The 15,202-nt window shown below is 41.1% G+C and overlaps 1 protein-coding gene across 4 annotated transcripts in view; it reads right to left on the bottom strand.

Moving 5' to 3' along the window:
• The window catches only part of arhgef39 (Rho guanine nucleotide exchange factor (GEF) 39), a 129,778-nt gene that overhangs the window by 73,653 nt on the left and 40,923 nt on the right, over window positions 1-15,202 (bottom strand). For all 4 annotated transcript variants that reach the window (XM_060903286.1, XM_060903285.1, XM_060903288.1 and 1 more), the window contains one exon: window positions 8,428-8,548. In XM_060903286.1, coding sequence (XP_060759269.1) covers window positions 8,428-8,548 — 121 coding nt within the window. The remainder of the gene's footprint in view (window positions 1-8,427; window positions 8,549-15,202) is intronic.

The following is a 15,202-nucleotide window of genomic DNA, read 5'->3' as shown; positions in this document are numbered from 1 at the left end:
ACTAGCACCACAAAAATGAGGCTTTTTGATCTTTTATTTCAGTTCCTAAAAGCGTCCCTCTCTATATATCCACCATTATGTCTTGGCTGTTTTCTTAGTCTGGGTTTCATTTACTGCTTTGCAAGTTATTTTATATACCCCCGCTGTTGTAGTATGGTACGCGTACCGTTTATAGACCCCTTGTGCATGACGTCGCGCATCACGTGATAATTACAGCTGGGGTCAGACAGACACCGTCTTTCATCCAAGCAAGGCTTAATCTGTCTTCAATATGATTAATTTTTGCGCTGTTTTTGCTTATTCAAACAGAGAGATAGATAAAAGGCATTACTGTCTCCCCGCTATCAAGAAAAACATTAAAGAGAAGCAAATGCTTCAAGAACAACGAGGAAATCAATGGTTAAAGAATACGAGGAGAGGAGCTCGGCCTGAAAACTCCAGAGAAATTCACGATTGTATTTAAAATGTATTTTACAAAAACAGTAAGTCGGAAGTGAGGATGGAAGAGTTTGCTTAAGAATCTCGCTTTATTTTTTTCTGCTCGCATTCGAGTTCGCTCCTTCATGAAAGTGTTTGATTTTCTTACAGGTGAAGCCGCTTCCTTATTTCAGCTCAGAAAACCCAGATTGGTTTCAAACAACTCGGGCATAAAAAACTCCACAAGGAGCGACATGCGCGATAAATCCTGAAAGAACAGAACAGATTAAGAGCAGAGAGAGCTGGAGCTTTGTTTCTGTTACCAGAGGAACACAGTCCTGTGCAAAATATTTATACATCATTTTTTTTTATTTTGGATAAAATTGTTATTGTCCATTACAAGTAAAAAAGTAACCAATAACCAAACTTCAACTCAAATGTGTGATCATTTTATGTTGCAATTCACAACCATTCTATAGTTTTCCTAATAAATAAATAAATAAATAAATAAAATAAAATAAAGTAGGACTCGCAAAATAGGGAGCAAGTGATTATATTGGGGGGCAAGTGGAAATTGTGTTTAAAAGTTAATGTCGAGCCCTGGGAAACCCACGCAGACACGGGGAGAACATGCAAACTCCACACAGAAAGGCCCGCGTCGGCCACTGGGCTCGAACCCAGAACCTTCTTGCTGTGAGTCAACGGTGCTAACCACTACACCGCCGTGCAGTTTCTGCAAATTTGTGCAAAACCTTATGATCCATTTTTGATCAGACCTAATCAGAGTGTCATCTGAATACACTACCGTTCAAAAGTTTGGGGTCACCCAGACAATTTTGTGTTTTCCATGAAAAGTCACACTTTTATTTACCACCATAAGTTGTAAAATGAATAGAAAATATAGTCAAGACATTTTTCTGGCCATTTTGAGCATTTAATCGACCCCACAAATGTGATGCTCCAGAAACTCAATCTGCTCAAAGGAAGGTCAGTTTTATAGCTTCTCTAAAGAGCTCAACTGTTTTCAGCTGTGCTAACATGATTGTACAAGGGTTTTCTAATCATCCATTAGCCTTCTGAGGCTATGAGCAAACACATTGTACCATTAGAACACTGGAGTGAGAGTTGCTGGAAATGGGCCTCTATACACCTATGGAGATATTGCACCAAAAACCAGACATTTGCAGCTAGAATAGTCATTTACCACATTAGCAATGTATAGAGTGGATTTCTGATTAGTTTAAAGTGATCTTCATTGAAAAGAACAGTGCTTTTCTTTCAAAAATAAGGACATTTCAAAGTGACCCCAAACTTTTGAACGGTAGTGTAAATTTCACCGATTTTATGAAATCGCAAGGCCGTCTAGCTTTAATGGTAATAACAGGAGCCAACTTGTCTTGTGGACGTTCCATAGCGTTACCTGCAACTGTAAACGGATAAAGTACAAATTGTCATTCTTTAATAAATGGTGAGCTTTGACAAACTGCTATAGCATAAAAGGAATTAAAAAAAAAAAACACTATGGAACATGCTGTTATTGAAGTTAATTCCACCGCATCGCTGATATTGCACCAAAAACCAGACATTTGCAGCTAGAATAGTCATTTACCACATTAGCAATGTATAGAGTGGATTTCTGATTAGTTTAAAGTGATCTTCATTGAAAAGAACAGTGCTTTTCTTTCAAAAATAAGGACATTTCAAAGTGACCCCAAACTTTTGAACGGTAGTGTAAAGTACGTGCTTCAGAAGAACAGATTAAGGGGCGTGAGGAAACTGACCTTTGTAAAAAACAAAACACGGACAATATTACAAATTTACGTACATTTAAATAGCGACCTAGAAATAGCGCAGAATATCTCATCTAATCTCATTATCTCTAGCCGCTTTATCCTGTTCTGCAGGGTCGCAGGCAAGCTGGAGCCTATCCTAGCTGACTACGGGCGAAAGGCGGGGTACACCCTGGACAAGTCGCCAGGTCATCACAGGGCTGACACATAGACACAGACAACCATTCACACTCACATTCACACCTACGGTCAATTTAGAGTCACCAGTTAACCTAACCTGCATGTCTTTGGACTGTGGGGGAAACCGGAGCACCCGGAGGAAACCCACGCGGACACGGGGAGAACATGCAAACTCCGCACAGAAAGGCCCTCGCCGGCCCCGGGGCTCGAACCCAGGACCTTCTTGCTGTGAGGCGACAGCGCTAACCACTACACCACCGTGCCGCCAGCGCAGAATATTGAATGTTAAATATTCAATCAGAACACTGAATCTTCAAGACACTGAACATTTGTTTCAAATATTGCACAATTCTAAAACCCTCTGGTTATTTCCCATTTTAAATTGGGGAGAATCCCAGATTTTCAGTGTGATCTCCGACTCAAACACCACTATATATAGTTCTGAGAACTGCACACCTTCCTGAACTGAAATGCACAAAATTATAGCATTTCAAAGTCTGGTGAACAACTGAAAAGGGAGAAAATTACATTTAAAAAAGATTTCACTCCTACTGTGCTGCAGGAACATCATGTCCATTTTGACAGCTAGTCTCCGATTACAAACTGAACCGATTAAACCAATGTCTGTTTCTCTACAGCGCACAGCCATTCAACAGTTTGATCAACGCATGACAGTCACTGTGTGAAGAAATCGCACTTAGACCGCAAGGGCTGTTTTTACCAGCATGTTAGATGAACTGGCTCCTTACCCACTGTGATCTCTGCGGGAAGATACCCGAGGCAAGATTAAAAAGTAAATACGTGAAATGTACGTATGGAATATGGTTTCTTAAAGCTGATCTCTCATAACATGTTATAGCCAGAATTTTGGCCAAAACGTCAAACAAAAACGTGGTTTTATAGGGTTACGGGATGACTGAAAATGCTAAGTGCAATTCAAAGCATGAAACTACAAAAAGTAGGGGAAAAAAAACCCCACATCAAACCCAACTACATGTATACATCTTTACCAAAATTCATACGACTTATTAGTAATAATTTGAAGGAGATACGCAGGACCATGGCCTCACTTTTTGTTTATAAATGCCTTGAGACCTCAAGAATGGCATAGGACTAGTTTTAAGCGTTAACAATAAATCTAATATAGTAATTTTTACGATTAAAATGATTTATATAGGTAGCGGTCTGAGTGAATGACCTTGACATCTGTGATGTCGCCGCAGGAAGGCTATCGGTCTCATCATTTCCGCTATACTAAAACACAGAGCTGACTGCAACTTTGATCCTCTATTTTGAGTTAATTTATCGCCATGCCACGTAGATGTGTTGCTAGCGGGTGCAGCGACACGACAGAAGGTGGATTTACGTTGCATTCATGGCCCAAGAATGTTCAAACTGCAAAGATTTGGATGCGTTTTGCGAGAAGTTCACGGGCACACTGGGCGCCTACAAAGTGGTCTCTCCTCTGCTCTGCACATTTTACTGAAGACTCGTACGAGACCTCTGATCTGTTGAGCGTTGGCTATAAGCCTGTATTGAAAAAGAGGGTGCAGGACCAACAATTAAAGGAAAAGAAAACTACAAGAAAAGGAAAGTAAGTTCAGTTGCACCAGTTCTCCCGGAGTGTGAGCCGAGGGTTGTTGCTAAAACCCGGAATGGAACAGGACGTGACATATCGCTCGGGCAGTGACCTTCCTGCGGTTGTTGCTAAAACCAGTGATGTCCCGTCCCGGGTTTTAGTAATTGCCTGAGCCGAGCAGTAATGGCGGAGTACTCAGTATGGAGAATGAGTGGACCAGCCATCTGATTTCTCCACTGGTTATGCTTGCCTCAGCAGCAATATCTCATCCTTACGTGGAAGAAATGAATGAGTGGAGAACTGAACGAACAACTGAAAGTCAGATTGTTTCAAAACAATTGGCCACAAGATCGGCCTTCAAGAAGCGAGAACACAGACGGGTAAGATGCGACTCTCATTTGGATACAAAACACTCGTTGTTTACCAGCATTTAGATTAATACATGTAACTTGTATTGGGTGTAAGTTACCGGTATAAGATTATTTAATTTGCTTCAGAATGTGATTGTCTCAGTTTATCTGATTATTTAATTAGCCTTTTATGTTTTATCAGTGAAAACGCATACATGTACATTGCATAAGTTATAACACCTATCCTGTTTTAATGAGAGTCAACCCACAATCAGTGAAGTCAAATCAGTCTTAGTTGAGCAAGTCGGTAACGGTATTTCTTACTTTCACCATAAATTTTTATTTATATGACTTTGGTTTATAGCTGTCAAAGGCCTCGGCCTTAAAACCGGTTCCCGCTGTGACGTCACGCACTCAGGGCTGGCTGGCTCAGCGGGGCAGCTCGAACGCCAACTTTGCGGTCGATTTTAACTCTCAAAACTATATATTTTTTAAATTCCCATTTATGCAGCATACAAGAGTCAAGGATGGACATACTATCCACTCAGAAATTCATTTTAAAATAAAGGTTCTGTGCATCTCCTTTAAAGCACAGTGCGGCCTTCAACTGGAAAAGTCTTAGGCCGAATCCCATTTCACCCCTTGGACCAACCCCTTGGCCCTTCCCCTCCATTTTGCGCGTTCACGTGAAGGGGTAGGGGTATCCCAATCCCAGTTAACGCGGAGGGGTAGGGGAAGGGGTAGGGCTTCTGTACCCCTCCAAACGGAGATTTTCCTGGAGCTGACTCCGAACGAAGGGGTTTGAGTGATTTCCCACAATGCTATGCGGATTTCAGCGAGATTTCATGCGGATTTCAGAAAGATGGCGGTTCCCGCGGCGAAAGATTGTCATAAATGTATTTTCTCCATTATTTACGTGTTTTAAGTTGTTATCCAGAGGAAACACGCCGCTTGATTCGCTTTCGAGCTGAGAATGAGCAGCGATTTCTGAAATCCAAGCTGCTGCTAAAAAGCTTTGGGAGTGAGTATTGTTTTCGGTTGCTTTACTGCGTACGTTTTGTTCTGTTATTCTCGCTTTTATTGTTTACATGAGTGTTCTGACACCTCATTCTGTCGGATGTGGTGCACGAAGCGCCAAAGATATCCCATTCAGTGGTGTTAGTTAACAAATCACACCCTGCCAGCAGAGATTTCTGGTTCTGGCTCTGACTGTAGCGGCTGGTCGCAGCCAATGACGCATTTGGTCGCGTTTTGCTAACGTAAACGCTGACGGAGGTACGTGATGACGTATGCAATCGTTGAAGGGCTATCCCAATACGTAAGGGTTGAATTTCAAGCCCTATCCCTTGTAGCTCAGTTTCAAGGGGAAGGGCCAAGGGGAAGGCGGAGGGGAAGGGGGAGGGGTAGGGGTAGAAATTAGAATTGGGATTGGGCCTTAGTGTGGCATTTTAAAATTAAATCAGGATTTTGTCTAATATAGAACAAATCTGGTTACTCATAGACTACGTTCAGACTGCACCCTGAAATGACCCATATCCGATTATTTTGCCCATATGCGACCTGTATCCGATTTGTTATTAACAATCTGAACGACACAGATCCGATTTTTTCACATGCGACCCAGGCCGCTTGGATATGTGGTCCTAATTCCGATGCATATCCGATATTTTCACATGCGACTGCAGTCTGACCGGACAGGTCGCATTCATGCGACCTACACGTCATCAACAAGAGACAAACGTCACTATTCTGCGTTGGCTAATCCCGCCTCTTTGGTGGAAAACAACAACATTTGTACAGTTTTCTGAATTTAAATAGACTTTTATAGAATTGATCAAGCTAATGGTGGATTTGGTAGGGACCTGGATGTTGATCTGTTAGCCTGATTAAATAAAACAGTTTCTATAACTGATTTATAACTTAAACCATCCTGTATTACAAGATTATAAGATTGTTCTGGAAATTTCCAGTAATTTGACACCTTCGGTCTCATTAGTCTGCTGCCCACATTAATCAGATTATTGTGTGAGTTCCGCCGCCGCCACAAAAACCACATCGCCAGGTCTCGCCTCATCTCCATCGCAAACTGCACTGGTGTTTCTGCACCTTGAGCCAGCGCTGAGAGAAGTTGCAGAATTCAGCTGGCTATAAACAAACAATCTAAATAAATATTTATAAAAATGTAGAAAAAAAGTTTATTAATATGACGAAATAAATATGTGCAAATTATTAAGCCTGAATTAAGAGTTTGGTAATACAGCGGCCGTATCCCAAATGACTGCCTACTGAAGCTCGAGTGCACTTTCTAGAGTTTAAAAATCCATTACTTCCTAGTAACGTAGTGCACTTATATAGAAATTAGAGACATATTTAGGAGTCAACCCTCGTTACCAGGCTACACGTTTTCATTTCAGTTCAGAAACAAAAACACACACGAGACCTCACACTTTAACACTAACCAAATAATTAAACAAACAAACAAACAAACAAACAAATCATTAAACATAAAGAGTGCGCTTTTTTTTGTTTACGTATTACATAGATGTGCTTATTACGTGTCAATTTGCGCATGCGGGACACTTTGGGGTCGTTTTCCGTTCATATTGGAGATCGCATACAAGTCTCATATAATTGGTAATGTGAACGGCCTAACAAAAAAATCGGATTTCACAACAAATCGGATATGGGTCGTTTCAGGTCGCAGTCTGAACGTAGTGATAGAGTCTGCTAGTTTTGTCTGCACTTAATTTCACTCTGGACCGCATTGTACGCTTCTGTGCTGAAAGTAAAAAAAATTAAAAATAAAAAAAAGTGTGGAAAACAGATTTTAATCTTTCTCTCTTCAGATCAGAGAGAATTTGCTGAAAAGGCTGATTATGCCACTTAAACATCTAAAAACAAACATACAGCAGGATCCCACAGGCTAATCACGCATTAAGCACAAATAAATTCTACCCCTTGTATCTGTAGGGGATCCTTTATTAGCTCACCCCACGTCAATGACACAGTGGTGATCTGAAGGGACAGACTGCCGGTGTGCGAGTCACACGTCAGGGCAAACATGCTGCTCTGTGTTCCTGCAATTACTGCCATGTAGACGTGGTGGGGGAAATCAATGCTAACTCACACAACTCTGTCCCGAATCGATGGGAATCAGTCAATTTGGCGCAGACATATCCCTCCTCTTAATTAAGACATTAATATCTGCAAAGCTCCAGGCTTCGCACAGATAAATAAGAGCAGATGTTAGTGATGCCTCAGCTCCGGGCTGATAGGTGAGGAAAACATTTGGAACATTTCTCTTCCTTAGACATGTTAGAGAATCGCACTTTAATTTGATTCTGTCCAGTTTGGAAAAGGTGCCTGTCTGGTAGTTATCATTAGCATAGAGTGGTGATAATTCTTTAACTGCTGCCTGATTTGGCTTAACAAGGAATCAGTCATCCATACACGGGGGTACAGGTGCCATACTGAAGGAGGAGCTAATTAGCAGCGTGTGTGCAAGAGAGAGAGAGAGAGAGAGAGAGATATTCCCTATTGCACTTTTTTGGGGGGGTGCAATTGACGGAGGCTGCCCACTTAAGTCAGGCCTAATGAGACGGCAGTGTTGGACTTAATGGTACCACTGGGCTTTGCCTCAGAGAGATCTGTTTGCACAGGGTGTCATCCACCAGCCTTAATCAGGTAGGTGGTGACATTTTTTTTTTTTTTTAAATCGCTCCAAACATCAATCATTTTGAATGGCGATCTTTGAATTTCTGACCCCAACAGTGATTTTGCTTTTCTTTTGCACAATGGGAGAAAAAAAAATAGTCATCGATGAGCTACAATCCAAAGGTTTAATAAGTTCAGACTAATTAGAGCTGAAGAATGATATACTGTCAATCTCGCATATTAACATAGAGATCTATAACAAATGCATATTTATGAGATGTACGGGTATATAGACAGGCAGCATGACCGCAGAGTTACACGATGGATGACCACCTTTCAAACAAAAACCAAAAAATCACACTGATGTTGAAACTAATGGATAGAACGCAGCCCATTTAGGAAGCCAAGATTCGGTTCCAAACAAAACACACACACACACAGGTCTGGCTGAACTTACTGCAAGGACCTTCTTTGCTGTTTGAAAGTTGTCAACGTAGGTAGTGTAGAAATGCAGGTGAGGGCAGAACTGGTCAAATCCAACGCCAAAGTTCCCGTCCTCCAGATAGCCAAGCAGCGTCCTGGTTCAAACACAAAACATCTTATTACAGGCTTTTAGGTAAAGTTCTTATCCAGAGCAACTAGTTAAAGTGTTTTAGGCTACGTTCACACTGCAGGCTGAAGTGACTCAAATCCGATCTTTTCGCCCATATGTGACCTGTATCCGATCTTTTATTGACAATATGAACGACACAGATCCGATTTTTTCAAATCCGACCCAGGCCGTTTGGATATGTGGTCCTAATTCCGATTCCTATCCGCTCTTTTCATATGCGACTTCAGTCTGAACCGCCAGGTCGCATTCATCCAACTTACACGTCATCAACAAGCCACAAACGTCACTATTCTGCGCTGAAGTAGGCGGCGGGTCTCTCAAAAAAAGTTTCAACAACATGGCGCATAATCACGGGAGCAGATAGAGGGTGGGACTCGTCCCACCCAGATTTAAATTCACCTCGCTCGGTCCCCCCCCCCACTTATAGGGAGTAAAAAACGTCTATGCTGTCTTTCTTTGCATAAGGCAAACCTCACGGAAAAATCAAAAGACTAATTACCATTCGGTTTATTGAGGTGCACAGCAGTACATACATAGTTGCAACAATTCACATAAAACAAAACAAAGACTGATATTCGGTTGGTTGAGCTGCGCAGACTGCACAGGTTGCGAGCTCAAGCTTGGTTGCTATGGTAACCCACAACAAGTTTGATAGGCATATCGGGGTTGGTTTGCTGGCAGCTTTGTCCCCCCCAGTTTTTTGTCCCCCCCAGTTCAAAAAACGTATCTGCGCCCCTGCGCATGACATCAATGCAAGGGACGCTTTGGGTTGTGAAGGTTCTGAATCTTCTCAATGGAAGGACGCAGAGGTTAGGGAGCTGATTTCCATTTGGGGGGAAGCAGCTATTCAAGCTAGATTGGATGGGTCATACCGCAACCGGGCGGTTTTACTTCCGTAAACACTGGCCATGCTCACTGCGTGTGACGTCGTCGTATCCTGCAATGCGCATGCGGAACACTTTTAGGTCGCTTTTCGTTCATACTGAGGATCACATACAAGTCGCATATATTTGTTAATGTGAACGACCTCACAAAAAAATCGGATTTCACAAAAAAATCGGAATTGAGCATTAAGCCTTGCAGTGTGAACGTAGCGTTATAGTCTTTTTTTTTTTTAAATCTCGTTTTTCATCTGGGCCTGGTGGAACCATCAAGAAAGGTGAAAAGCATACAGTTAAATCAAATCCCAACCTCACTCTACTACAAAATGTCTAGTGTACTTGGAAACCCTTTCACAAGGTGAAATTAAAACATTTACTATATATAGTGCTGAAAATGTGTTTCTCTTTTACATTTCTCTGTATAGTATTAGACATGTTATGATGTGATTTGTCGTCACGCAATACGATACAAAGTTTATGACGTTTCGAATCGATGAAAAAAAATTGAAACATTACGGTTGCATAATCCTAGTTTTTCCTCGCTGTACTTGTGTTTAGGTAGCAAAGAGCACACTGTTAAACAGCGGGAATACATGTGACTTCACCGCAGGCAGAAGTAACACAGTGCTACTGGCGCTAAAACACAAACAGCCCTAAAACAGTACAGAGCTGCTGCATGATTGACTGTACAAATAGATTTAACAAGAAACTGGAGCTCATCATTTTACAGATGGCCCAAAGCTAAAGAAAAGAAAAACAAATGGTAGGTCGTAAAATGTTCATTAAAAGTTTATTTTAAAAAGGCCCATTTGTTTTTAATCAAATGAATATTTTAGTTAAAGGAGAACTGAAGGCAAATTTTTTATTATAAAAATTCTATTTCTCATTTTATTAAACATAGGAATGCATTTTTGATCGCTATCTTGTCGCTGCTATAGCAAGTTATGAGTGTTTGAAATATGCTCTGTAATACATCAGTCCATATGTCAAAGCGATGGCCGTAAACGAGATTCGTTGAGACCTGTGCGAGACATCGTAGGACGGAAGTAAAACGTACAGAGGAAATCAAAGGTGACCAGCATCTGCCAACGATGTCAAAAGATGCACGCGCCCTCTTTCGAATGCTGACGTAATCAAGCCGGAAGTTTTGTTTGTTTCGATAGCAATCAGGAAAGTTTTGAAAAAAGTCGGCAGTAATCGTCATTTAAACTCGTTTTTGTGCGATATTTTGTTTGGAAAACAGTTTTCAAAATGGCGGCACTGACACCTGGCTGACACTTCACGTTTCGAAGTCTCGCACAAGCCTCGTGAAGATTGCGCGGATAAGCGACGCCTGCCGTGGACCAAACGAACTAAATTCAACATGGCTAAAAACCGAATAGGCCGATAAGTATAATTTAATTACAATTAGTCGCCAATACGAGTCACGATATAAGGTTACTAAAACCGAAAACGTAACTGAATAACACGTTAATTAAGAAATAAAGCAAGTTTAAAAATGACTTCAGCTCTCATTTAATAGCCTATTATATTCGACCCCTTTAAAATGTGGGCTAATTATTGTTGGTTATTACGAAAATGAAATAAAGGGGTTATTATTTGAACAAAAGGAATATTGAAATTGATAAAGTAAATGTTGCATTTTTGGTACTAAAGTTTTCTTCATTTAATTTATAAAAATACATGAAAATTGGGGCGGCACGGTGGTGTAGTGGTTAGCGCTGTCGCCTCACAGCAAGAAGGTCCGGGTTCGAGCCCCGGGGCCGGCGAGGGCCTTTCTGTGTGGAGTTTGCATGTTCTCCCCGTGTCCGCGTGGGTTTCCTCCGGGTGCTCCGGTTTCCCCCACAGTCCAAAGACATGCAGGTTAGGTTAACTGGTGACTCTAAATTGACCGTAGGTGTGAATGTGAGTGTGAATGGTTGTCTGTGTCTATGTGTCAGCCCTGTGATGACCTGGCGACTTGTCCAGGGTGTACCCCGCCTTTCGCCCGTAGTCAGCTGGGATAGACTCCAGCTTGCCTGCGACCCTGTAGAACAGGATAAAGCGGCTAGAGATAATGAGATGAGATGAGACATGAAAATTGAATTGTGCACCAAATTGAATCGTGAACTGGGTGAATCGTTACATGTCCATACAGTATAGTTTAGCATTATTAAAGAGAAAAGGATGAAAATTTCATTCAACGTTTCGATTCTGACCGTGGCGCAGGAGCATGACGAACATTTTGACAGCCAGTATCCGTTTATAGACTGTCCGTTTCATTACAGCATGTACTAATCCAGCAACTTGATCAAAGCATGACGTTCATGGTGTGAGAAAAATCATACTTAACCAGCAAGGTTTTAGATATCTTTAGGCAGACAGTGTTTTTACCACCGTGTTTAACAAGATCTTTGCAGGAAGACAGCCTTGGCAACACGTGTCAATAACAAGTCAGTAAAAACAACCGCATGTCATTTTGGTTGAAATGTATTTATGGGTTCTTAAAGCAGAGCTGCCAACGTGTGTTACAGGCAGAAAAAAAAAAATCCCAATTTCTGGCCAAAACCTGATTGTCATTTTGGCAGTTTACCAGAAACCAGACACAGCGATTTCCAACGTTTTCCCAAACCACCACACAAATAGGCCGAGATCGAAGCTACAGTCTACTGCCATTATGGTAAAAAACTCTTTTCCAGAGGAGTTCGTAGGAGAGTTACTTCAATAAAAGTAAGAAAATAAGATTACAGGTCAAAGGTGTGCGTGTTGTTGTTGTTTTTTTTTAATTGAGTGGATTTAGAGCTTGCTTGTAAAAGTGTACGTGTGTTTAGAAAAGAGGTTTTGAAGACAGCCAGTGACTGAGCTCCTCATACATCAATGGATAGTTCAGTACAGAGAAAAAAGTCTTGATGCATGTCTTCCTTGTGTCTTGAGGGATGAGGAGTCGTGGGAACGTGGTAGAGCAGTTTGATTTGTCAGGTAGGTGGGGGTTCGTCTTTGGCTTTGTAGAAAAGCGTCAGTGTTTGGGGTGACATGGGAGGACGTGGAAAACGTGTGGGTATGAAATCCATTTTGTTGACTTGATAAACTTCATTTGAAGTGACGAAAGGATTTGCACATCAACAGATCACTAATTAACTCTGAAAACATATGCTAGACGTATGAGAAATATTTGCACCATTTAACACATGGGTGCATTGATGCTGTTTGGGAAAGAAATACAGCCTCACCTGGCAGCTTCTCGTGAGCCAGAGCTTCCTTTTAAGCAGCGTGCATGACATAAAAAAAACAAAATGTAGCACGATTTTGAAAATGGAGGCGTTTGTAAGCGGAGAGAAATAAAAAATAACGAGGTGGGTTATGCAAAGTTCATAGGTAGAGCGGTTTGCAAATTAAAGTGTTTGTGTGGCAGCGACTAAAACTTGACAGTTGGCTGTGACAGTGGGTGAAGACCAATGCAGCAGGGTTAGGGCCTAAGGGCATCACTATGGCATTTTCTACAGCGCAAATCCAGGAACAAAAAACACACCCAAGTGGAGCACGCAGATGCCTCGGCTGCCACACACATTACAGCGATGCAGACGGAATTCAAGGATGTGAGGAAGAGGGCGCTGACGCTTGTGAGGGAGCTTATTATCCAAACTTACAGAAAGGTAACACACACACACACACACACTAATGATGTTCCCGGAGACTTTACATCCTTACATACAGGAAGAGGGAACACTTTTTTGCAGTTGAAGTTGATTTAAATAGATTTTAATGAAGTTGCAAGCCAAAGGTAGCCACTGTTCGTAATCAGTAGATGCTGGAGCAGTCGAGAGAGTTGTAACGAGGGCAAAGGCCGGGGAAAAAGCTGCGCTTCCCATTTCCCTCCTCTCACAGCCAGAGGCTATTGTAATAAATATGATATTACGAATTACATTTTTATGGGGTTTTTTTTTTGAAGGCAATTAAATTTTTTGGCCACCAGGAAAACTCCAACGATAACATTAGCATTCCTTCAGCGTCTCCTTAATCCACATTAATTTGTAGAAGTTGCGACATCCGGGGTGGCACAGGCTCGACTAAACAATGGCTTCATTCATGGAGAACTGGGACAGATGAACATTAATTATCCTCGAGTAGTTAACATACAAACAAAAGCACATAAAAACACCACAATTTAGAACCATGATCCATTCACAGAGCATCACTCGATCTGAACAGCACCTTTCTTCACTGCCGACGGTGAAGGGCAGCATCCAGTAGAAGAGATGTTTACAGATCATACTTACATTTACAGTCATTACATCCGTTTTACATGTTAATTATTCAAGTGTGCTTTAGTCTCGGCACAATACCAACACTTGCAAGCCGGTTAATGAGAGTGTGTGTGTGGGCTGGAAACTCACTATTGGAGAAACTACGATTATGAACTATAACGAGCTATGCTTTTTAATCAAGGCCTTTAAATTCTATCAGTAAAGTTTACTAGAGCGGCGGCTACAATTATTGACACCTTAATCTTTTGGAAAGATCGTTGCAAAAGTAGAAAAGACTTTCAATACGTAAATTGTGCATGAATAGTTACTCAAACTTCTAGTGGAAAAAAAAAAATGAGTTGATACTCGATTACTTAGTGCATCAGATCACATGACACCGTTCCACAGTTATCGACACCTTTGTCCACAGTTATCAACACCCAGATGATTATTTATTAAAAAAAAAAACGTATATGGTATTAAGTTAAAACAGTTTTTATTTAAAAATTTGTTTTACATAGACTTAAATTTAGTACAAGATATCTTTTATATAAATAAAAGATGTCGGTGCTTACGTAAATGAAGTAATTCTAATGTTTTAAACAAACGAACTGATAATATTTAAGCTGCGTCAGAAAATCGTTTTGCTCCACTTTAAGTATTTTTGTAGATCGCATTTTGTTAATCATTCCTTGTTTGTATTAATTTCTAGTTTTGTAGTTTACCAAGAAATATCAACAGGCAATCGATATTGTAACCGCATGAAAATCCAGGTCAAAGGTCGGATGTCATTCCTCGAACCAAAATATAAAATGTCTACTGATATTGTAATATGTGGTAGATATTTACAACAAACTGCAAAAAAAAAAAATTCTGAATGGAATAGAAAAACCTGAATATTTCAAGCATGTAAATTTTTTTTTTTTATATGCTAGGAATTTAATTCCGGTCTAATTTCTATTTATCACGATCGGATCCCAAATACTCTATAAACATTCCATTCTGTTCGGAATCAGAAAAAAAAAAAAAATCACAGCACGTTTATTTATTTATTTTTTAAAGTACTTCATCTGCTTCAACAATGTTACACAGATCGATCCATAACAACAGTTGTAAATGTCACTTAATTCCACAGGGTGTCGATAATGGTGGACACCGGTGAAAGTGATCACTATTACAGACACCTCACGCACGTGACTTCTCAAATGCACATTAATGCCGCTTTTCCACTACCAACGCGGCCGAGTTGGGCTGAGCCGTGCGGTGCTGAGTTGGGCTGAGTCGTGCTGAGCGGGGCTGTTGGAGTTGCATTTTGACTACAACCGCGCTGAACCGTGCTGGCTGGAAGTGGGTGGACACATTGGGTGGAGTTAGCGAAAGTGGGTGGACGTCAGGTGATGTCGTTAGGTGGCGCAAACAGTGACATCAGTGATCTTTTAAGTGGTAGTCTCACAACCCGGATAGTAAACAATAAACATGGAGGACATGGAGTCGTTAGTGTTGCTGGTCTTGGTG

This window comes from Neoarius graeffei, chromosome 21, assembly GCF_027579695.1.
Source record: "Neoarius graeffei isolate fNeoGra1 chromosome 21, fNeoGra1.pri, whole genome shotgun sequence".
Taxonomy (NCBI): domain Eukaryota; kingdom Metazoa; phylum Chordata; class Actinopteri; order Siluriformes; family Ariidae; genus Neoarius; species Neoarius graeffei.
Note: the sequence above shows the minus strand (reverse complement) of the source record. Positions and strands in the feature narration are given on the sequence as shown.